Source organism: Uloborus diversus, unplaced genomic scaffold (genome assembly GCF_026930045.1).
Source record: "Uloborus diversus isolate 005 unplaced genomic scaffold, Udiv.v.3.1 scaffold_140, whole genome shotgun sequence".
NCBI lineage: Eukaryota > Metazoa > Arthropoda > Arachnida > Araneae > Uloboridae > Uloborus > Uloborus diversus.
Genome location: NW_026558099.1, coordinates 206,599 through 231,793, shown reverse-complemented (window position 1 = coordinate 231,793; position 25,195 = coordinate 206,599). Strand labels below are relative to the sequence as shown.

At 32.9% G+C, this 25,195-nt stretch overlaps 1 protein-coding gene across 1 annotated transcript in view; it reads right to left on the bottom strand.

The window, feature by feature from the left end:
* Positions 1-7,560: 7,560 nt before the first annotated feature.
* The window catches only part of LOC129232956 (dystrophin-like), a 105,925-nt gene continuing 88,290 nt past the window's right edge, over positions 7,561-25,195 (bottom strand). The window contains exons 24-26 of the mRNA XM_054867045.1: positions 12,684-12,810; positions 9,674-9,731; positions 7,561-7,699 (exon numbers count right to left, since the gene is read on the bottom strand). Of these exons, the coding sequence (XP_054723020.1) occupies positions 9,682-9,731; positions 12,684-12,810 (177 nt within the window). The 3' untranslated portion in view covers positions 7,561-7,699; positions 9,674-9,681. The remainder of the gene's footprint in view (positions 7,700-9,673; positions 9,732-12,683; positions 12,811-25,195) is intronic.

Genomic DNA, 25,195 nt, shown 5'->3' with positions numbered 1-25,195 from the left:
TTTCGAGGAGGCAGATCGTGAAAAGCCGGGGAATAGTCCAGTTGCATACTTAAGGTAAAAGACACTCCGTAGGAAATTTCGTGAGGAAATTATGAGACCAATTCTAATACATTCCTTTTGGCCTATATAACTATGCCTCACCGGGTGTTTTGGGCACACAGAGGAATTAGCAGATGTAATCGCAAACATTTTCAATGCTTCTTATAATTCGGGGACAGTGCCAGAGGACTGGAAGCTGGCTAACATTACACCGCTCTTCAAGAAAGGGTCTAAAGGGAGTGCGGGAAATTATAGACCTGTGAGTCTAACTTCGGTGGTTTGCAAAATTTTTGAAACATTGATGAAAATTAAGATAGTAAATTTTCTAGAGACTAATAATCTATTGACTAGTTTTCAGTACGGTTTTAGGAAAGGTAAATCTTGAGCAACTAATTTATTACATTTCTATGACAAAGTTACCATGGCTTTGGACAATAAGAAGCCTGTAGATGTTGTTTACATTGATTTTCAAAAAGCTTTCGATAAGGTACCGCATGTTGCTCTACTTAGCAAATTAGCTGATATAGGAATAGGAGGGAAAACTTTCATTTGGGTAAAAAATTGGCTAACCGGAAGGAAACAAAGAGTAGTTGTAAGGGGAAATTATTCTAATTGGAGTGAGGTCTTAAGCGGGGTTCCTCAAGGATCAGTGTTAGGGCCTGTTTTGTTCATTGTCTTTATGAACGATATTCACAAAAATATTTCTGGGAACATGAATTGTTTTGCTAATGATGTCAAAGTTATGGGGACTGTAGAAAATGAAGAACAAGCAAATCAGCTGCAAGAGGATCTAGATCATATTACGGAGTGGGCTGATAAATGGGGTATGGTTGTTAATGTTGGGAAATGTCAAGTGCTACATTTAGGGCATGGAAATAAGTGTACAAGTTACTATTTGCAAGGTTCAGTCATTAGTCAGGCAGACAAAGTTACTGATCTGGGAGTCCTAATAAGTCAGGATTTAAAGTTTAGCCAACAGTGCAGCATTGCTAGCAACAAAGCCAATAAGATGCTTGGGTTTATCAATAGATCTATTTCAAATAAATCTAAAGAAGTTCTTCTGCCCTTATATAGAAGTTTGGTAAGACCCCATTTGGAGTATGCTGTTCAGTTTTGGTCTCCTTATCTTAAGAAAGACATTAATGTATTGGAAAGGGTTCAAAGACGGGCTACAAGGCTAATAAGTGGACTTTCCCACTTAGATTATGATTCCAGGCTTAGAAGGCTAAAAATGTACAGTCTTGAGCAAAGAAGAGACCGAGGGGACATGATTCAGCTGTTTAAATTTATTAAAACGAAAGATGTTACGGGGCTATTTAGCTCTGAAAACAGGACAAGGGGTCATTGTTTTAAGCTATTTAAATCTCAGGCTAACATGGATATTAGGAAAAATTATTATTTTAGCAGGGTAGTGGAGCCTTGGAACAGCTTACCGGAAGAGGTGGTAATGAGCAAAGGAGTAGACAGTTTTAAGAGGGCCATTGATCTTCACTGGGGATTGTAAATTGACTAGGACCAGTCTAGCTGGGCCCAGAGCCTGTTGCTGGTCGTCACTTTTGTATTGTATTGTATTGTATTATTGTTTGAATTCGTGTCAGACGGCCTGTGTGACGTCATTAATCCAAGATGGCGGCTGCACTAGATATTGATGAAAATTCTCGGTTTTAACACATTTTTGAGGCTTACTAAGATTTTTTTTCAACTTGTATTACATATTTAATATTTTAATACGATTATTTTTCAAATTTAAAAACAAATTGTCCATATAAAATAAGTTTTTTTTGTTATTTGTGATTTTCGATTCAGATTTTATGAATTTTTTTAGTTACCAATAGCAGTTAAAAAATGTTTTGGAAAGCTTGCACGATAAAATAAAATATATTATTCCATAAAAACATGTAAAATTATTTGCATACACGTACTTTGGGGGCTATAAGAATTTATTTATTTATTTTTTTTAATGTAGAAAAATTTACAACTTCCGTTACTTAATATCGGAAACAATGACAATTTTATTACTTACATTTTATGTACTCTAAACAATGAGAAAATTATTTAAATTCTGATTTTAATTAAAAAATATAGATTTAAAAGTAAACAACAGTTCTTACTTAAAGTTCTTCATCTGAAGTGTCATCAATATCGCTTTGTTGGCTGTGATTTTCACATAAGTCCTCATCACCTCCACACACACAAAGTTCAGTGCATGAAATGTTCTGAGATTTGCATTTACATGAAACAATGCATTTTCCTTTTACATAGCTGCATCGAACTAGCTTCAAGATGGATTCAGATGCACAAGGAAGTATACACATAACTAGAGCATAGAAGTTGTCTTTCATTTCCCATCCGAAGTCTAACGGTGACGGTAAATTCGGGTGCTGCTGGTCAGCAAGACGCCACTCTAATACCTGATAATGGCTCTTAAAATGTATGGGGACAAAGATGCTCTTGTAGGTGGCAAATTTTCATTTTGAGCCTCCTGCTTGGAAAACATGAACCAACTAAGTTCTCCAATGTCAGAAATCTTGATCAGAGGCACATACACAGACCAAATAAATCCTTCAATAGCAACTTTATCATTTGCACTAAATTCTTCGGTTGACCCCAGATGACTCAGCGCATCAAGAGTATCTTTATCTGCCGTCTTGTAAATTTTCAAAAAAGATGGTTTCCCCTTCCTAGCAAGTGAACCTGTTGTATCACATCCTGATACAGCATAGAGTCCTAATATTTCTTTAGTTTTTTCGGGTCCTATTGTGGTCACAATGCTAGTTAGATCGATCATTCTTCGATTACTACTTAAACCAGTCAAAATAAGCAGGCAGTGAAATGATTTTAACCAGAACAATGCTAGTAAAAATACATCGGTGTCAAAGGAATATATATGAATACTGGTTGCCCCTTCTCTAGAAGCATGAAGACATTGCAGTATTATTTTAACATCTGCCTCTTCATGACTGTTTTGCAGTGCAGTCACAACCCCTTTTTATGATGATTTAGCTTCACTTCTCCAGCTCACGATTAGGTCTCTTTCAATGCTGCGTGCGTATATTAAAGCTTTATCCGCCAGATAAGCTGTCAAATTATCCTTTGTTTTTATATGAGAAAGTAGGATCTTCATCCGTACATTTTTAATATTAGTAGAATCAGTTATTTTGAACTCAATGGGTGTTAACGTACTCACCCTTTTTTATGGCAGATTTCAGCCGAGTTTTCAATATATGTGTCAAACACCAAGTGTGTTTCATCATAATTTAAAAGAATTTCCTTGATCTTATTATTAAATTCTGCAGCTAAATCATTACATGTTTTCACTAGCTCTGATTTCTTCATTGATTGTAGCTCAGCCATTCCATCCATAACAGCAACACTGTAAGATTTTCTATTCATTTGCTTCGTTATGTTTGAGTATTTCATGGGGTTTGGTAAAGACTCTTTGATGCTACTGTCTACTTTTTCTGAGCCACATTGCTCTAAAATCTTCGTTAACTATGATTTGTTTTGGGACAATTTTATAGACCCGTCCAAATTAAACATAGACTGTGGAACAGCCGAAAATTCATATGCACCAAGTGCTGCTTTTAAATCAATGTCTGCTTGGCTCCTCAATACAACTAGCAAAAGGGTAACTAACGATAGATCAACTTTTAACTGTAGAACAGTGCCAGCTATATTTGTCGCAACTTTCTTCATGCCATTTTTACATAGATTTAGTTTTTCTTTCTTCATTGGGGCCCAGAAATTCATATTTTCAGTTTCAATTCTCTCTCGTTTGAAAGTGGCGTACATTTCACGGCCTCTGTTTAAAATGCTTAATACATCTGTTTGTGTGGCTTCACTATGTACAGACTTTGTTGTTGTCTTAATAAGTTCACTTCCATCATATGTTATGGGGTTTGTTGATACTCTGATGGCATTATATATAGATTGCACATCTTCATGTTGTCGCTTTCCTCTTGAACCTGCCAAATGATGATGTGTACTCTTTAACATTTCATTTAATCCAATCATTGCTTTAGTTTTATCAGAAAGCCTTGCCAGCTCCGGAGAGGTCAAAAAAAAAAAAAAAAAAAAGCACTAAAGTATTTTTCTTTTTAGTTATATATTTACTATTTCACCAATTACTTTCATTCTCCTATTCTCTTGCTCTAAAATTTTATCTAACCCTCCTAAAGCACAAAATGGCACATAAGACTATTTAACAACTCAATTTCCTTCCATAAATGCATTCCAAAGATTTGGATGCTTAACTTTAAGACGCTTCATATCAGTCAGGTTAGGTACCATGGTATCATACTTGCATAATTTGTTAAATTTAAAGCAAAGAAATAGGGAACGAAAGCTTCCAATGAAAAAATGTGTAATTCCCATTTTCCTGAACTAACAGACCGTATAATAAGTAGCATAGTATCAACCACATGCATATATAGCAAAGCAAGTTTAAATATTGGTCTTCCACTTACTATTCAAATGTATAAATGGCATCGAGATAACATTTGAATAGTGCAACCCTTAACATAGAATGTGCTTCTATAGCCCGTCTAACACACTTTCCTGCAAGAATTTTTGACACTACAGTTTACAACGATTACGCAGTCGAACCTCGTTAAAACGAACTCAAATGGACCTTCAAAGTAAATTTGTCCCAACAGTTGCTCGTTTTATCTGAAAAACAATAGTGTTGAGTGTGTTAAGTGATTTTCAATAGAAGGACTGGGTCCGCAAATGTTGTTCGCTTTAGCAGTAGTTCGTTATAATCGTGTTCGAATTAACCAGGTTTGACTGTACTAATGTTTAGTGATCTTAGCCTGAAAAATAAAAATATTTTTAACTGCGAAAGCTCACCCGAGATACTTTTAAGTTGCTAATTAGAGTGTGCCAAGGTATAAAAAAAAAAGGATTTATCAGAATTTTCTTTAAAAATGAGTAATGAACAAATAAATCAAATATTTTGTTTTTAATTTATAATAAGAAGGTGAATGGAATATTAATCAAGTAAATTCACCAGAAAATTATCACAAAATACCCAAAAATAAACTCATAGTTTCAAAAATTCATCAAAGTCGCCATCTTGGATTGATGACGTCATACAGGTCGTCTGACACGAATTCAAGCAAAACACCCGGTGAGGCATAGTTATATAGACCATAAGGAATATATTAAAATTGGTCTCACAATTTCCTCACGAAATTTCCCACAGAATGTAGTATGCCCCTCTACTAGAATGCAGCTAGTATGAAACAAAATAAATCTTAAAAAGTGATAGAATAAAAACAATGCAGTTTCACTAAATTTCTCATTTATTGCTGCAAATTGATTCAGACATTTCCACTTATCCTTAAGTGTAAAGACATATTCATTTATAGTACAAAAATGGTACATGCTAAGACATGTCACACAATAATCTTTGGAGTTTTGAAGAATTTTTTGTAGCACAATAGAAAATTACTTTTCAACTTGGATGATTTTATTCTAATATTTTGAACCAATAATTAAATCTGAGTTTTTCACGTGACTATGATGCGAGGAAAAATTTTCATTATTAACAATTAATAAATATCGTTATGGTATTAAATTCAGTTCAGTTTATGACATATACAGTTGAATTCCTTCAATGTAAGGCAAACTTTTTAGTTTCCATTAAATGGATTTTTTTTTTCAAAATTACATTTTTGTAATTAAAAGCTTAATGAAGACTATGTAATGATTATGTTAAATGGAAATGTTATTTTGTCATTATTCAAGCAATTCAACTGGATGAATCATCGTTTTTAAATACACAGAGATAGTTAGACTGTTTTACTATAATTCCTTTCATTAACACAAAATATTGTGGGCACATGCTTTATACGACTCTTCAATGGAGATCTCTAATGAACTGAAAACAACGTATATGAGAGGGGAAAAAAAGAAATTTTTCAGTATGTGGCAGTGACAGAAACTCAATCATTAAAAGTTCAAAAACATAATAAAAAAGCAAGTTTAGACTGCAACAGTCACAAATTACTGTTCTTGGTTTTGCAATGAGCAGTTATTGCTATGGTTTTCACACCAGCAACAGCTTTGATAACTCATAACACAATCCAAAAACCATAGTCCCCTGGAATTTAGTTAGTAAGATAAAATTTAAGGATTGGAAAAACAACCAAAGGGAAAATGATTGGCAAGGAAATTAAGCTTTGTTTAAACTTAACGACATTTTGTTTCACAGGCTCTGGAGTGAAACGAGTACAAAATAAAATATTTATTCTAAACTATTTCTGCATATTTAAAACTCTAAAGTAACAATAAATGAAATTGTGCCAAATACTTTTTTGATCATAGAAGATTATAGTAAATTCCTGTTAACACAATACGGCCCTTTAAGTTTCTCCTTTAAAAGAACATATGATGATTTCCCATTATGGACTATATTGGTCAAAACTATGAACATAATTTACAAATGCATCCATCAATTACAAATGAAACACTTATCCTTTAAATTAAAAAAAAATGAACACGACGTTTTTTTTTACAGATGCAACGTTTGAAGTACATAAATCAATCATACTTTCATCAGCAACAAAATATTGCAAATATACATTATTTGATCTTTTAAACAAAAATAATATCTACTTTATAAGAATCTAAATAAATTTTATTTTTATACAAAGTCTTTCTCTCATAATTTTATTTTGTAACTTTAACCACTTGAAAGTTCTGCTTTCATTAAAAGCAAACTCTACTCTTTGTACAGTACACCCTTACGTGGTCCAACATATTACTCTCAAAGCTCGCATTTCTAATTATCACGTTTCATTTAGGCAAGCTTTATACTTTTTTATCTTCTCATCAATGGCGCCGCTGATATATATAAGAAATTACTTTCTTAATACTTAAGGTTTTGGTCAACAAGATTTTTCAATTTATCTAAAAAAGTAAATGGAAGTCATGCAATTTTTCACCGGAAATGCTCAGTGAATATTATATTCAACATTCATCAAATGTTTTACTTCCTTCAAAAAGTTGCTTATCACCCAAAACCTTATTCAGTTTTTCTTAAAATTACATTTTCCGGCATTTCCTCAAATAAAATCTTTCAAATATATTGAACTGACAAGTGATTAAAGTTTCTATCAGTCTTGATATGATCGACCAACATGGTCAAAAGAAATACACAACATAGAAAACTTTAAAATATTCAATTTCTCTAACAATAAATCTTTCAGAAATCGGGAAAAACCTTCCAAGGAGCTGACTGAACTCCCGTTTGATTCACCTGCTACACAAACAAACGCAAAGTGACTCTGACAACAATATAAAAAAATACTATTCCCCATCATGTCTACAGAGAGCCATCCTTGTGCAAAGACTAAGGCAATATAAAGTGATGTCCAGGCAATGGTATAACATGATATGTCTGACTTCTTCCCTCCTTGATGGTAAATGAACGAGGTAACATGACTTCGGTACAAAAAGATTGGCGAAAAAAAGTGAAGCACTGGCAGTCTTTTCCCAGATGATTACGATGAAGATTCAAATTAAATGCAGGGTCATTGTTTGAGGTCATCATCGGAACCGCTGGCCTCTTCGTCATCCGTCATGACTGTGACTAGGGTGCCCACGGCTTTTCCCAGATTTCCAGCCATATGCAGCAAGTTATTCACACGGGCTGAACCTAGAGCACAATTTTCGTTAAAAATGCATTCAGTTCATGCAATCACCAAATTTTTATTAATAATAAAAAAACTTTTGTACCAGAAAAGACTTTACAAAAGTGAAGTTCAACTGGAAGGTCACTTTAAAACATTGCAATCCTATACCAGGTATTTAAGAATACTAGTCAATATCATTCATTTGCGCACCTCCCTCCCCCAGAAAAGAAACCTTCTCCACAAAATACCCATAGATCCATAATTTGACAATCTTAGATTTATTTTGAATTGTATTTTTTACTATAATTATCGTAGTTAATCATTTAATTTTCAAAAAAAATTAACAATCAAGTTCATTTTTGCTCTAAGAACCTTAACATGAAAAAAAAAAAAAAAAAACTTTGGGACCTATGATTCACAATTTAATTTTATATGTGCACTAAAACTACATCAATGGATGAGTTTTAAAAAGAATTTGTAGCATTTTGACACAGTTTAACAGTCATGACTGATCGATTTTCCACAGGAAAAAGTTATTTCAAAGAACTTGTCAAAGCATGAAAATTGAAAGAAAAGGGAAAACTTAGTGAAACAAAATGTAGGCAAAACATATGAGGATGAAGTCAAGAGTCAGTTGCACCGCTCTACAGACTTAATGCATATATATATACGTATGCTCGTTATCAGAAACAGTGAAGAAATCAGTAGTATGTTGCAGATTCGCGAGAGAGTCACTTGACTATTTCTTAGTTCGGGGAGAAAACCCCTTACAATACTAAAAGAAAAGACAATTATCAGTGAATGAAGATTTTTAATGTATTTTCTGGGACATAATCAAAAGGCAGCTTGTACTTGTTCTTCTGCTTTTGTATAGAAGTTTGGGGAGAAGTCATTTGGAGTATGCTTATCAGTTTTGGTCTCCTTATCTCAGGAAAAATATTTCAGCATTGGAAAGGGTTCAAAGAAGGGCTACTAGACTAGTAAGGAGTATTTCAGATTTAGATTATGATACTGGACTTAAAAGACTTAATATGTATAGCAAATTTGTAATATCAAAATGAAAGAAGTTAATGGGTTAAATTTTTAAATGGAAAGCAAGACAAGGAATCATTGTTTTAGTTATTCAAATCTCAGGCTAGCTTGGAAATTAGGAAAAATTACTGCTTTAGTAGGGTTGTGGGCATTTGGAACAGAAGAGGCTGCAATCAAAAAGGAGGGTAGATTAAAAGTCATTGATCTTTGTTGAGGACTAATTAATTGACTAGGACCAGCCTAGCTGGGCCCAGGGCCTGTTGCTAGTCATCACGTCTGTATTTGAATAAAATATGGCAAAAAATCATTAAATATGAATGAATATAATATAAACAAAACAATACAGATATACTAAAGTTCAAGATATGATGAATCATAATTTTAGAGACTTTGAATTATTTCCAGCGCTTTAACAAATTATACATTTAAAAGTTTCAATTTTGATTTCAATTAGAATTCATAGCTTTATTCGTATTTTCTTAGGCAGATATTTTGTTGATGGACAGCCTTTTGGTGTTAATCAATTTAACAAGGTGCTTCTAAAAAAATTTAATCAAAGAGCATACATTCAAAATTCTTTGGATTTAAGTTGAAAACGAAATCCATTTCTTTGGAAGCTTATAGTTATTAAACAATATTAAGTTGATGGAACAAACTTCAAATTATTCATCTAAAATGCAAGAATAATTGAAATTCCTCTAATTTTTTTCTACATCAATAACAGCAAGTTATTTTTAATTATTGCATCATGATACATTATTGGAAAGCATGAACTGGTTCATTTTGTAAATCTGAAGTCACAAGTTTTTTTCTTTTTTTTTTTTGAAAAATAAATAAATCTGTTAGAACAAATCACAGAATGCATTTTGCTCCTGATTAACATTCATCTTTTCCTAGATACTGCTCTTTAAAATGAGGCATGATTTTTGCAAATTTTGCTGTAAAAATATCAGTAATTTCATTACCTGAACTTCTACATGCTGAGATATTCACCATAGCTGGACTTGGTAATACTGGCCAATTCTGAAACAAATTGGTTACAGTCCCAAACCAAGCTACATTTGAACACAGTTTGTAAGAACAAAACAGGTTACAGTGAAACTCCTGCATAGCAGAGAGCCACCAGCAATCAGGAATGGTATCTTTGTCTGCAATAAGTTATCCCTAATTTCGAGATCTTAAGGTAAGACTGGAAACTGCATTTTCCAAGATTTCCCTTGCTGTTGTTGTTAATAATGCAGCTAGGGAGACCGGTGCCACTTGCTGATAGGAAGTTGAAATTAAGGGAGAAAATGTGGGCTATGTGAAAGTCAAGTTCCAAATGGGCCATAGCAGCTCTATATTTGGCTATAAATGTCGGTTTCATTTATTACCACCTCCACAATTTAGACATAGCTCTGAAGGAGAGGAAAATCTCCAGGTCACTGCGAACAATCAACCAAAGGACGTTCAAACCCACAGGTTTAGCAAGCACACATTCTGCACATTCTGCTTGAACTCAATGGTTGTCTAAGCCATGAAAGGCCCTGAACCTAGATACTCTCTGATTCCCGAGTCCGACAACCCACCTGGTAAGTTATCTATAGGTCTCCAAAAATTCTTAACACACTTCCAGAAAAATTTAAAAAAGAATGTTAAAAGATATTTAGGGAAAAAAAATCATTAAATAAAATTAAATAATAATATTGAATAGTTTGTTACTTATTAGACAGCATATGAACATTAGTTGAATTTCAACAAAAAGCAGTTTAAATTATTAAGAAAAAAATTGTCTTCTTTTGAGAAAAAATCTATGATTCATTTTTTTTTTTTTTTTTGCAAAAGATTTACTTTTCAGTAAAGTTCCTCACTCCTACATGAAGGCTTAATTTAATAGCTCTCAAAACTTTTATATTTATACAAGTAAAGTACACAAAATAAACCTTGCAACTTAATCAAAAAAATAAATAATTTTGAGGTAAATAGGCCCCACCCTCTGGAATTATAGATTCATGTATTAATCCTGGCACCTTAAAAATTAATTTCATTATTTTTTAATTCAAAGAACTCAGTTGATCAATATTTCTAGGCAACATTCATTTGCTTCAATTCTTAATTGTGTGGGGGTTGTAGTATTTATCAATGCCGGTTATTAATGATGGGCCAACATTAATTTCAAAAACTTGCATTTGTAAAGACTAAGTTTGACACCAGCTTCTCAGTTTTGATGTAATCTTCAAGGTTATGAATAATTTTATATCCAAACTTGATCACAATTTGTCTAAAATACAAACAGCCCAGAAGTAGGAGTTTCACTGTGCATAACACTAAAGATGCATTATAACTAAATGTTTTCTACAAAAATGAACAAGCATAACAGGAATTTCACCGGATTGGAAAAAAATGCATTCAGAAGAAAAAAAATGAATACTATTTTTAGTCGAGACAAACTGAAATTTAAGTATACCAAAGTAATTTACTTTCTTTTTTTCAGTTTAATTATCAACGTTTGCTAATATTTTTGCTTATTTAAATAAACTTCTAAACTTGAAAGCATTTTTTTCAAAATTAGAAAGCGATGATGAAATTTAGTTTCTAAGAGAAAGATGAAATATGGCTATATGAGGCAATGAACAGATGTAACAGTTGTAAAAATGGGATGTAATAAAACAAAATAGTTCAAAAAAGAAGAGAAAAAGCAATGCATTTTAAAGATGAGTTGATGAGTAAGTTAATAGTTTGGGGGCATTAATAAAAGTATATTCTTTAAAAAGGATGAAATTAAGAAATTTGCTTCCTAAGTTTTCATGATAAAAAGTAATCCCTAAAAATTAGTTTTTAAAATGGTCATTGATGCTATAGGATTATGAAGAACCAAATAAAAGCAAAACTAAATTAAAGATGAAGCTTAAAGTTAGTTTTAATAAGGATGATAAAAAAAAATATATGATATGCATTAATTTTTTTTCTAAAGGATGTTTCTCATCATATGAACAAATAGATGATGAAGACCAGCCTAGCTGGGACCAGAGCATACTGCTGGTAGCCTTTATGCATTTATACATTTGTATTTGCATATTAAACTATGAGTTTTGGAAAAAGGATGCTTATAAGAGAATGATAAATTGACTAGGATCATCCTAGTTGGGCCCAGGGCCTGTTGCTGGTCCCTCCTTTTGTATTTATTTTGTAGAAAGAAGAGATAATAAAATTTATTCCTTAAATAGTGAGGTGACCTGATTCAGTTATTTAAGCTTATTAAAACGGAAGATCTTCAAAGACTAAATTTCTGCATACATGGCAAAACCAGAAGTTATTGTTTAGAGTTTTTCAAATAAAAAGCTAACCTTGAGATCGGGAAAAATGATTACATGAACAGTGCTGAGTTAATTTGGAACACTTTACAAAAAGCTTTCTTGATCTTACATTGGGGAATGATGAATTGTTGAGGACCAGCCTAGCAGGGCCCCAAGTCTGTAGCTAGTCGTCACTCATGTGTTTGTATAAGATGAAATTTATAATGCTATGGTGCAATTTTGTTTATAAAATTTAAGTAATAATGAAATTTAGGTTCAAAAAGGAAAGGGATGGCTAAGTTTATGCCCTAAATTGAAGTGACAATGAAATAGTCACTAAAACGCGACAAGATTAAAAAACGCAGATCCTTGAGGCAAAGGAAATATGAATCATTTTATAGTAATACATATAGAGAAAGAAACAATGATGAGATGAATGAATAAATAAATAAAATGAAAAAAAAAATCGATTGATAAAAAAAAGGGCAGCAGGTATAATTTATTCTAAAATGATTGACAAAATGATGTATGTTAATCTAAAGAAATATAAGTTCCTTAATAGAAGAATAGTGGTTGAATGTAACTACAAAAAAGAAAACAGGTGATGATGATATTGGGTTTTTGAAACGTACGCTTGCGTGAACAATTCTGAAAAATTGTTCAAAGGAATATTCTAGCATTTCAAAAACAATGTGCTTACCTCCATGATCAGAAATATGTCCATTTCTCCTAGGTACCTGTTCTACAATGACCGTCCTATTCCAAGATGCTTGAGGGGTCCCAAAGCCATTATTTTGAGGGTTACTTCGAACTGGAACAGGCTGAGGCTGGAAACACAAAAAAACTAAGTTGACATTCAATGTAGAAGAACACAATGAGTTTCAAAATATTTTTTTCATGCAATAGCATGAGAAGTTAAACACAAAAATGAGAGCAGAAAAAAATATAAATACAGTTGGCTCTCTGTTTAACGACTTTCAAGGGACCACCAAAAATCGTTCTTAAGTAGAAATCATCCGTAAATAGAATGCTTTCAACACTATAGTGGACCATTTGGGAAAGTAAAAAGCCGTCTTTAAACAGAGAAAGTCGTTAAATAGAGCGTCGTTAAACAGAGAGCCTACAGTATATACCATGTTTTCTGATTGTACATAGCACTTTTTAACCTTAAAAATTTGTCTTTATTACTTCGGCTTCTTTTATATAAAGAACAGTCTTGAGGACCATAGCTCTAAGATGAATTTTCTAAAATGAAGGGTAAATTGTGTAATACCCTGTTTTAAGACCTGTGTATTTCATCGCTTCACAGCAACACTAAGACATCTAATCCAAGGAATAACGCTAAGATATTCTACTGTTGCTCTGAGGCGACGATTTGCTTTCATGATCTGAGAGTAAGCTGGCAGTTGGTCGAACATGAATGAACAAACTACTATAAAATCTTGGAATGTGGAATAAATAATGTAACCAGAAAAAAGGGAAAACCATTTCTTATAGAATGATAATGATTATGAAGTGAGAAAGATACAAAAAAAGTCAATGGTGATAACAGCCAGATGGCATTGAATTTTAAGAATTTATAAAAGATCAATTTCCTAGTGAAAAAAATCATACATGAAGGTTTTCCCCCCTGAAAATTGTGTTAATTGTTTTGTGCATACCTTACACATAGAGCCAACTCTGGAAAGTAGCAAAACATGTCACCTGGGGTGACAGATTTCAGTAGGTAACAAGCATTGCATTTTTGCATCGTCAAAACATTTTAACATTACCAGAAATTTTTATTTTTTTCTTTAAGTGCAAATGAGATTTAAAATTTGATTGTGATGATTAATTTTAATAAGATTGAAATTGAACATCATTTAATATTTCATGAGATATAAAACAGGGGTTTCCGACTTGTAAGTGCTTGAGGGAGCCAAAGGCTCAGTGGCGGACTGCAACATAACTATAGTCATTACAAAATACTTTTTTGAAGAGGGACCGGGAACAGATACTGGACATCATAATGAATATAAATTACAAAATAAGGAAAAAAGGAAACTTTTCCGGTAAATAGGTTGTCTGCTTGCAACCAACGAAAACAAAGTCCACATCGCGCTTTTGCCGTTCAGTCTCAATTATTTTGTGTATAAAATGCATCTGAAGTTTTGAAGTGCACTTTACAATCCTTAAAATATGGTATTCATTAGTAGATAGCATTTGTAACTGATATGGATTTTCTCAAAAACTACTTTTCTTGCTCACAAACAGGAAATTAAACTGTGAAAATTATTTTCCCAAAAGGCTTCACCGGCTGGCAGTTGGAAAACATAGGTGCAAAAGTTCAGAAATTAAAATGCTGCAAAATTTAATATCCAAATATTTTCATTTTTTAACGCTGCATATTTTATACAAAAAAATTAGCAGTTACTGTTAAGTTATAAAAAATATATTTACTGCTAAACATTATGAGGCTGTTTTTCTGGTTATTGTGTCATATTTAAATGAGTTTGCAATAGTAAGGTTAATGTAATGTGTCCTACGATTTATGATTTAAGAAAAATTTAAAAGCAACAAAATTTAAATTTAACATCTGATATTTTTCTCTTACCTTAAAATTATTTTGAATGAGAGAAAACTAATAAGTAACAATTTGAAATAATTTTGTACTGTAGTACTTAACTTTAACTTTCATTCATTGTACAAAAAAAAAATGTTTGTTTAACAATTATGGAATATTTAAATCTGTTTACTATTTGGCCAACCGAATATTTGGTTTGACTGCCAAATATGCAGTTTACCGTATATCAACCAAATATTCGGTGCATCTCTAATAAAAATGACAATGCTTCCGGCAACATGTGAAACTAAGCATTCTCTATGAAATACCTAGGTATTGCATAAAAAGTCTGATTTCATACATTGCCAATAGCATGTACAGGGCCGACGAGAGGTCTTGTCAGCTTAGTCCAAAAGTAAGGGCGTGGCATGGAATCAGACAAGTATAAGTTATGGAAGTTTTATGGGGGGAGGTTGGTCCAGAGACCCAACTAACAAGGGGCCCGCCTTGACTCTTGGCAGCCTTGAACACATACATATATATATATATATATGTATTAGTGCATTACCATGTAAGACTGAAATTGGAGCATGCAGACTTTCAAAGATTGGTTGACATGAAATACAGTGACCTCTCACTTATGTGAGACCAAAGGGAACAGCAAAATTTTTGAGCACAAGTCAGATTCGTGCATGAGTGAAAGAACCAAAAATTAGCTTAAACGCAGTAAGTTAACATTAGTTATACCGTATTTTCCTGCGTATTATCCGCGGGCGGCCTATAATCTGCAGGTCCTAAAATTGGCCTGAAGAAAAAAAATTGGTATAATCCACAGCGACGTATAATCCGCGGATAATACAATGTAAAAAGATAAAGTTTTAATTTAACATACAATTTGAGCAACTAAACTAAAAACGTGAAAAAGTAATTACTTTGAAGGCATAATCAAAATTCATCTGAACCAAAATCTAAAATATAATGATTTCTTCTTGAAATCTTGATTATAGTACGCTAATTACTTGAAAAACAAAGAGTCAAGACAAAGGAGCAAACGGTCTAATCTTGTGCAAGTGGCTACCTATTTCACTGTAATCTTGCTTCTTTTACATGACCTGAATCGCTAAGAGGAACATTCAAGCAACGTAAAATAACCAACATACAGGCAGGTAGCGAGGAAGAACAAGCATGCTTCATAAAATAAACAACATTCAGTCGGCGGGTGAATCCTACTGTAAAAATATTGAGGTTCAATGCGTTGGTGTTAAGAGAGAAAATAATCACAGATAATCTGCGGCTGCATATAATACGCACCTCATAAACTTTGCCTTTTTTAGCAGATAATCCGCGGATTATACGCAGGAAAATACGGTAGTAATAACAATAGTACATTACTAATGCTAATGAATGAATAAGCATATAATTTTCGTTAATGTATTGTAATGTAATGTAAAAATTTGAAGCTGTACGTTCTGTCCTTTTTTATGCACTGTACAGTACGTAAGCAAATTTCGAAAAACTTGAAGCATGTTCCTTGATCAGGCTGTAGTCTAGGATGATGCAAAAGATCCTTGTAGGCTACGCCAGTACTTTACCTCTTAGCCACGACTTTTAGTGGTGTCAACCTATAGACTAAGGGCGTGTAAATGCATTCCAAAAGGGAGAACTAGAAGTGTACAATTTTTTCGTAAGCAAAGTGTGGATAGGCGATTTAACTGTAATTTGAAAAAACATTATCATGCACAAGTGAAAGGTGCATTTTAGGTTTCGAGTATAAATGAATAAGAGTTAACATTGTTTTCCTATATCGCTGTTCCAGCCCACGAGAAAAACGTGTATAACAGAGAGATCACTGTATTCAGTCTTCTGTCAATGTCTTTTGCATGTGAATGCTGATGACCACCAACCAATGTCAGCACACATCAAATTTTTGAGCTTTCACAATAACACATAGACACAAACAAGAAGCTCCAGGAAAGTATGATTCCAATGAACTAACAGTAATAAGACACAGAAAACTGGAAAAAAATATTGGAGTAAATACAACAATTATTCAGTTGCTTCTTAATGCAAGAGCCATTGTAATTGTATAACTTCTCATACTGTAGAGATAATTTTTGTAGTCCCGTGCAGTAGCATAATCTGCGCCACTGAGATGGAGATGTTATGTTCTAGTTGTTGGCATGTCTTCATCACTGGAGAAATGCAACCAGATAGGAATTTTGTTGTTGAGCAAAAACTAATGAAAATCATCATGGGTAAAAACAAGACTATAACGTGGATGATCTAACACTTACCATCAGAACACCTGCTTTGATTCAGAAGTTGGTGGGAAAGCCTGTAATATATCCAAGACTGACCTGTCTGATTTACATCACTTACAATCCATGTTTTGATCTCATCAAGCATCATTGAATAATTATCCGAAATTTAAACATCTATAATGTAACCATAACATTTTTGTTTCCTTTTGCTTTTGTCATTAACCTTTTTGGTATAAATTTAAAATGAGAGTTATTCATTTGATTATTATAAAAAGCATTATCAACTCGAAAATTAGTTTTCTATAGGATATTATTTTATAAAAAACATTTTGAAAGCCATCCATCCTCTTTTTTACATTTTGCCCAATCACAATGTTAGATACAGGCTTGATTATATTGCAAAATTACTTACCCTTAAAAAGAATATGTCTTTTTATAAAATAACAATGATTCTCTTTAATAGAAATGTCAATGTAACACGAACTAATTATGTTTGTCTTGCTAACAGGCAATTTAAAACTGTAAATAGACAAAATCTAATTACACTCTTATGAAATATGAAACTTTCAAAGTTCATCTCTTTGCTCTAGAAGTGCGTGTTAATTTCATACATTCAGGGGCATGCACAGAAATTTTGGGGCCTGTCACAAATGACTTTTCTGCGCGCCCACTCCATATTGTTTACCCCTGTGTTTCACACCTAGTTTTAAAAATATTGGGCCCCCTCAGGCTCAGGCCACAGGTGTTCCTTCTACCCTACCCCCCCCCCCCCTGTGCAGGCCCCTGCATACATTACATTAGTTTTACAATTTGAGCAGGGCTAGATATAGACTTAACGGAGACCCTAAGCTATTTCAAGTATGGGCAGGGCTGCTTTTGTATGAGCAACTTTTTTTTCTCGGGGGTGTAAAAGGCATTAAAAAAAATCCCTTTACAATATTTATCTCTTTCCTCTGATCATACAGCAATACTTTTACTTTTTTGATCGTGTTTTAATATGATGTCCATTTACTTAAGAGAGTTTAACTTAAGAGAGGAATGGTATCTAAAGAGTAACTCATTACTCCCCTTTAAGTGGAACGTAGAATATCCCCCTATTGTTGGGGGCCTGGGGGTTTCTCCCCATAGAAAAATTTCATAAAATACATAGCAAATTCTCGCATTTTGAAGCCTTATAAGATGTAGTTGGAACTACAAAAATATTAGGACAGAAATAGGCAAACAAAACTTTTTTAGTTATATACTCTTTCGCAAATTTAGATAATGCACAGTAAAATTGTTTTCGATTCGACAAAACAATGACAGCAGTTGACAGAGAGAAAGAGTGTGGTAAGAGAATAGGCAATGCATTGTTACTTGCTCACACTAGCTTTCGGGACAATTAGATTTTAATCACACCTCCAACCCACCGACAAATACAACAATGAATTAAGTATAAAATGATCAATAGTAAAAAATGCTTAAACAGAAAATGGTGTGCAGATTTAAAAAGTAAACATTTTAAATCCGCTGATTACAGGAAAAGCCTTTAAAACCAAAAGCTGGAATTTTAATTGTTCACATTCGAGAAAAAAAATGGCAACAGATCTTTCTTCTCAATGATTTTCTTGTTTTCTTCATGCTACAAATTTTAAACAAAAGCATTGTTACAGAAAGTTGAGATGAAGCACTGAATAATAATTTGAATGGAAGAAAGCCTTCAAAAAATAGGGATTTTGTCAAAATCTAAGTGTCATAATTAATATAGTTTTTTAATTAATATCTCCACTAATTATTATCGAAGGATTATGTTAAATAGCCAAACATGAAGACGGGAAGATTACGAATCCATAGATACCTGGTTCGATGGTCAGTTCACTGGCGTTCGGGAGAAGTAATTCTGATAAACATACATAGATACATATGCTCAGTTTTTAATTATATAAGATAAATAAAATTGGAGCCCCCCACTTTGCTTAGGATTTTCAAACACTTATCTAATTATTTTGAAGGACGCTATTAAAATTATTTCAAGCACTTCATTTGTACTTTCAGCAGTCTCTGGTATTTTAGTACTTGATTGTAAATTTTTACAGTCCTATTCTAACTTTGTAAGAAACGGCTATTTTAAGTTTAAAAGAAGAAACTACAGATTTCTCATGACAACTTTTCTTCAGTTGCAAGTGGGAAAGAAAAACGAAAAAGAATAGAGGTAGTGTATTTTTTCACCCATGCTAAACAGATTGACAATATGCAAAAGAAGTAAGATAAAATCAAGTACAGTCAACCCTCGTTTATTGCGGTTGATTCGTTCCAGACTTTACCGCGATAACTGAATTTCCGCGAAGTAGGATTCTGTATATATTTTTCTACTAAGAGCGCATAAAACTTACTTACGGCAATTTAAATAGGTTTTTATCATATTTAGAGCCCCCTAGACATAAAACAGCACCTTTAGCCACTATTACATTTGTATTACTTAATATGTTGCACAAAATATGAGAAAATTAGATATGTTAGACGTAATAGATATCACATTGTTAAAATTATTGGGAAATAAACTACACACACATGCAGTTCTTACATACTACTTACTACTAGTCTACGGAAAAATCTCAACTTCTTCGATTATGAATCAATTGCCCGTTAGGGACCGTAGGAGCTCCCATTCTTCCTCTACATTTATGTATGCAACTTAAAAAGCTAGTGCATTGTCAAACACCATTTACAAATGTATTTATCCCCTAGTAATAATACAGTGATTTATACTTTCCCAGTTTTTTGCTTAACGGTTAAATAGCGGCGATTCCCTACACTTTCTTCTGTGATTTTATACCTCCACGTACAACTAGCCCCTCAGAACTTAGATAAAAGCTTACCTTACTTAAAAGGACATATACTTCGTTATTCTTCTGTAGAAAAAAGTTTACACGAGCGCATAAAAAAGGCTAATTACTATATTTTTAAAAAAAACTAGAAAAAAACTGTGATGTAGTGAAGCCGGTGAAAGTTGAAGCGCGAAGTAGCGAGGGACGATTGTAATAGCAAAAGAATTTCCAAAATGCTGCATTCGGAATTATATAAATAACAAGACATGAAACATATGACTCACAAAAAATTGGAATATGTTTTAGAAATCGTGTGAGAATAATGGTTTTTACATTTTTGGTACAGGATGTAGCAAGAAGCTGAATTTGAACATATATATGCATTCCTTCTCCTGACGCCCTCCCATTTGTGGTTTGTAGCCACACTTTTCCAAATTTTCAAGGATTTCAAGCACAAGAAAATAAAAAAATTTTCAAGTACTTTTCTTTCTTTCTTTTCTTTCTTTTTTTTTTTTTGTGTGTGTGAGGAATAAATCCAGCTAATTTCTGGGAGCTTGGGGCCCCCTAAGCTATAGCTTGCACGTAAATCCAGATCTAAAGGGGGAGGAACAAATGCTAAAATGCAAATAAACTTATGCATTTTAGTACGTATCTGACTTAGGGTATTCCTAAAACTATCTCCTTGCTGAATCCTAACAACTGAATGCAGAGAGAAGTCAATAACTAATTTCTTAATGGCAATTTAAACTGATTAATTTTTTATTTCATTCTCTTTATTATAAATCATGCTTACTTTTCTAGGACAATCATAAACCTGATTTGTAATAAATAAATAAATAATTTAAACTACTTTTTGGCACAATAGACCAATTTCAGGGATACAAAAAAAAAAAAAAAAAAATGCAGACTATTTTCTCTTTAACATATTGAATTCTCATTATTGATAAAATTCTCCCTATCACATAACATTTTAATTCACATTAAAAGTAGTCTTTATGTTTCATTTGAAATTTTTATATAATTTTTCTAAACTCAAACTTTTGAAGTAACATTCAGTGCCTGATTTACTATTGCTGAGCCTAGAGATGTGATCAATTTTCAGGGCCCCTTGATTGGCTCTGAAAATTAAAGACTAATATTTTGAAGAAGAGGAAAAATACTTTGTTTTATGAATTCAGGGACCTAATCAAAAAAAAAAAGTGTAACACAAATTAACATGGGTGGATTTATGGGGGGGCAGAGGGGGGCAATGCCCCCCCAGTTTGGGAGGACTTTATGTAGTAACAACACATTTTCAAAAAAAAAATTTTTTTTTTCTTTTTTGAATAGTTTAGAAGGGCATGGGTGGATTTATAGGGGAGAGGCATCAGGGGCAATGGCCCCCCAATTTTGGGAGGACTTTATATAGTAACAACACATGTTCCAAAATCTTAAAACAAAAAAATCATGGCTTTTTCTTTTTTGAATAGTTCAATGAAAATGAAGAGAAAAGCGAATGTCCTTTTCTGATGGGAGAAAAGAAAAGGGGGGGGGGGGAGAAACAAACATTAAATACAATTAGTACAGCTCTCACTGGGGTGCTGAAAATGTGTCTAAATTCACTATTTTGGACTGAAAAACCATTTGGGCGAAGTATATGAATGAAAATATAGGTTAAACGAGCTATACATTAAGCTGCAACACTTTATAATAATTAACGATTTTTTTTAACAAATTGGAACCTAAAGCAAAGGGGGGAAAATCCCCCCCCCCCATTTGCGCTAACAGAACGATCTACTCGTTATGATTTTTGTCCACATTTAAAGTATATTTGTGTATTTGTAAAGTATATTTGTTCTTAGTAGATTAATTGGCCCTTGAGAAATTCTAAAAAACATAGTTTTTTTTCCCTTCTCTCTCTCTTTTTTTAAGAGAGAGAGAGAAAATAAATACTATCACAAACTGAATAAATTTCAGTAATCTGAGTGTTCTGATTAAATAAATCTTTCTACTTAGAGGGAGAGTACAATTTTACTTTATAAATACTCTTTAAAAAGTAAGGTAAGTCATAATCATGTAAGTCTGAGCGAGTCAGTCCTTGTCATTATTGAAATCTAAATAATTGAGGTCATCAACAGTTTTGGAAAAATTTTCTGAAATTTTATAAAAGTCTATAAAAAACCTAACAAAGATTGGTAAAATCGTAAAAAAATCCTTTAAACCGTAAAAACTGACGAATTTTCATAAAAATTACAAAAAATCAAGCAAAAATCTGCAGGTAAGAGTGAATTACACAACAGGGCTGAATTTGCCTCTAAGATAAACAAGCTGTTGCTTAGGGTCCCTGCTTTGAAGTGGGTTCCTAACTCCCCCCCCCCCCCAAAAAAAATCATGATTTGTTCCTTAAAAAAATGGAAATTTCTTGAAAAAACTAATTTCATTTTTAAGTGCTTGAAAACCTTGAACATTTGGAAACGTGTGGCTACAAACCTTAAATTTTAAAATTTCTAACAAATGGTAGAGGCGGAGGAATGCCAAAATATGTCAAATTCAGCTCCTTGCCACCTCCTGTATAAAAAATGTAAAAATCATGGTTCTCACGTTTGTAATAAATGAAATAAATTCTTGTGACTCACATGTTTCATATCTTGCTCTTGTTTCATATCTATTATTCAATCCCGAATGCAGTATTTTGGGAATTCTTTTGTATTGATTGTTTTTATCTTACTTCTTCTGCATATTGTCTATCTGTTTAGCACGGGGGAAAATACATACTTCTATTTCTTTTCATTTTCTGCCCCACTTGCAACTGAAGAAAAGTTGTTATCATAAGAAATCTATGGTTTCTTTTTTCTTTTAAATTTAAAATTGCTATTTCTTACAAAGTCAGAACAGGACTGTAAAAATTTACATTCAAGTACTAAAATATCAGAGACTGGAAAGTACAAATGAAGTGCATTAAATAATTTTATTTATTCTAGAGTCCTTGAAAATAATTAGATAAGTCTTTGAAAATCCTAAGCAAAGTGGGCTCCAACTACTTCTACACCATATTGTTAATCTGATTAGCCAGGGGAAAAAAATGATACACTACCTCTATTCCTTTTCGTTTTTTGCACTACTTATAATACAAATGTGACATCCAGCAACAGGCTCCGGGTCTAGCTAGGCTGGTCCTAGTCAATTAATTAGTCCCCAATGAAGATCAATGGCCCTCTTAAAGCTATCCACCCCCTTGCTCATTACCGCCTCTTCTGGTAAGCTGTTCCAAGTGTCCATAACCCTACTAAAGTATAGTTTTTCCTAATTTCCAAGTTAGCCTGAGATTTAAATAGCTTAAAACAATGACCCCTCGTCTTGCTTTTGCCGCAAAAATTTAATCCATTTACATCTTTCATTTTGATACATTTAAATAACTGAATCATGTCCCCTGACTCCTTTGCTCCAGGATATACATGTTAAAAAAAGGTTGTTGTAATGATAATGTTGTAAATGATAAGGTTGTTGTAATGATAATAAAGATTGTTGTAATCTGTAGTTTTTTTTTTTTTTTCAAACTTAAAATGGCTGTTCCTTAAAGTTTGAACAATACTGTACAACTGTATAATCTAGTTACCAATTTCTATGTCTATCCAATTAACCTTTATAAGGCTTCAAAATGCAAAATTTTATATCCATTTTACAAAATTTCCTCCGGGGGAGAAAACCCTGGACCCCTAAAATTGGAGATATTCTATTTCCCACTTAAAAGGGAATCCTGCATCCCTCTCTTGATACCAGCTCCCTCTCTTAAGGTCAATTCAAAAAGGACAGCATGAAAACACACATTAATGAAAATGACACACAAAAAAGTAAAGCATGGACTTATGCATCACAGGAAAAAGACAAAAGCATGAGAGTGGGGAGCAATAAAAATGTTGCTCAAAAAAAAATCATGCCCCCCCCCCTCCCCAGGAACTCAGTCCTAAATCCGCCTATGCAAATTAACTCTCAGTAATGTTTAGGCCACATCCTGCATGAAATGTGAAAGTCATGTGTATGTAGCCTGAGTGAAATAAAGGTTGAATATTACTTGCTTAAGCCCTCAGTGTACTACAGTAAGGGTGCCCACCTAAGGCAGGGGGAGTGGGGATGGTGTAGACTGCACCATTGAAATTTTTAAGGGGATTGTTTTGAGGGGTATTTTCCCCACTTTTAGGGGGGCTCTTGCTTTTGGGGATCTTTGCAATAGTTAGGAGGGGAGCGCCCTTGATCTTATGGGTGAGTGGGCACTCTACAGGGTGCAGACAAATAGATGCATGGTTAACTTTCCAGCACTTTCTTCAATTGTACCCTTTGAGGGAGGAGATGAAGTTATAGATATGTCAGGTACACTGTCCCAAAATTTCTAGACGAGACCCTCATGACATTTACTTATGTATTTGAAAAGTTAGATATGCTATAACTTTGTATGTTTAGTGTGGTTTTTGATACATTTGCTTGGAAATAATCAGGTTTGCATTCAAGAGATTTTTTTTAAATTTTATATTTCTACTCCAAAAACGTATTCTGTGAACTGAATTTTTTTTTTTTTCTTAAAAGAATTTAGACACATTTTTATTCAAACAACTTTTTCTTTTTTATATAATTTTACACTCACTTTTATTTAACTAGACCGAGTCAATATCCAAAATTCTGTCGAAAGTGGGTCACCTGTCTTATTGTTTTAGTTTTATTCAAATTGAAATTTTACTGGTGAAACATCAATTTAAACTAAGGAACAAGCAACAAAAGAACGACTCAACTGTTAAAAAAATGGGATTTATTTATGCTTTGAATAATACATAGTGATAATGAATGATTAAATGTTATTTACAATATTTTTGTTTGAATCCAAGAATTTCGGCATCTTGCATCCTGCAACATGAAAACAGTACATTAAAACTGTTGTCAGTGGTGCACAGTGCAATTATTAAAATGTGAAACATCATCAGGTTAAAAACCTAAAATAAGGGCACGTGCATAAGGCATTCGTTTTAACTTTACTAAAACCACTTTAAAATAAATCAAGTCGCTAAAACTGAAAATTTCTCATTTTGAATGTGATTCTATGGTTCTGAATTTTATACATTCAAATGACAGAAACATCTCTTTTATGCAGTTTTATCCTTAAAATTAATCCATGTCATTTTTTTCATTATTTCCGTTTCTTTATTTTTTTCTCTTAGAATGAAAGGATGAGCACAAAAAAATTCTATAACTCTTCTTTTCTTACCTCATTCAGTTTGAAAAATGTTCAGCAAATAAATCATTAAATCATGTATGTTTTTCTTACATAAATCTCTTGAATGCTTGCCTGTGTCAATGTAAGAAATTGAAGCTAAAAGTTAAGCTTGCAATGCTAATCCTAGCTGCATATTACACAGCTAAATTTTCTTTTAAGATTTCCTTCAAATTGAAAATCAAATTCGATTACTTGAGGTAAAGTAGCTGAAATTTTATCAGATGAGTATCAGTGTAACTTAGAGTAAGAAGTTGTTTTGCTAATCATTCATTCTAGTTTGAACATATACATCATTAGTTTCTTTGAGAACCCACTCTTGGAAACAGATCTTAATATATTTTGGGCTGGTGTGTTATGGAA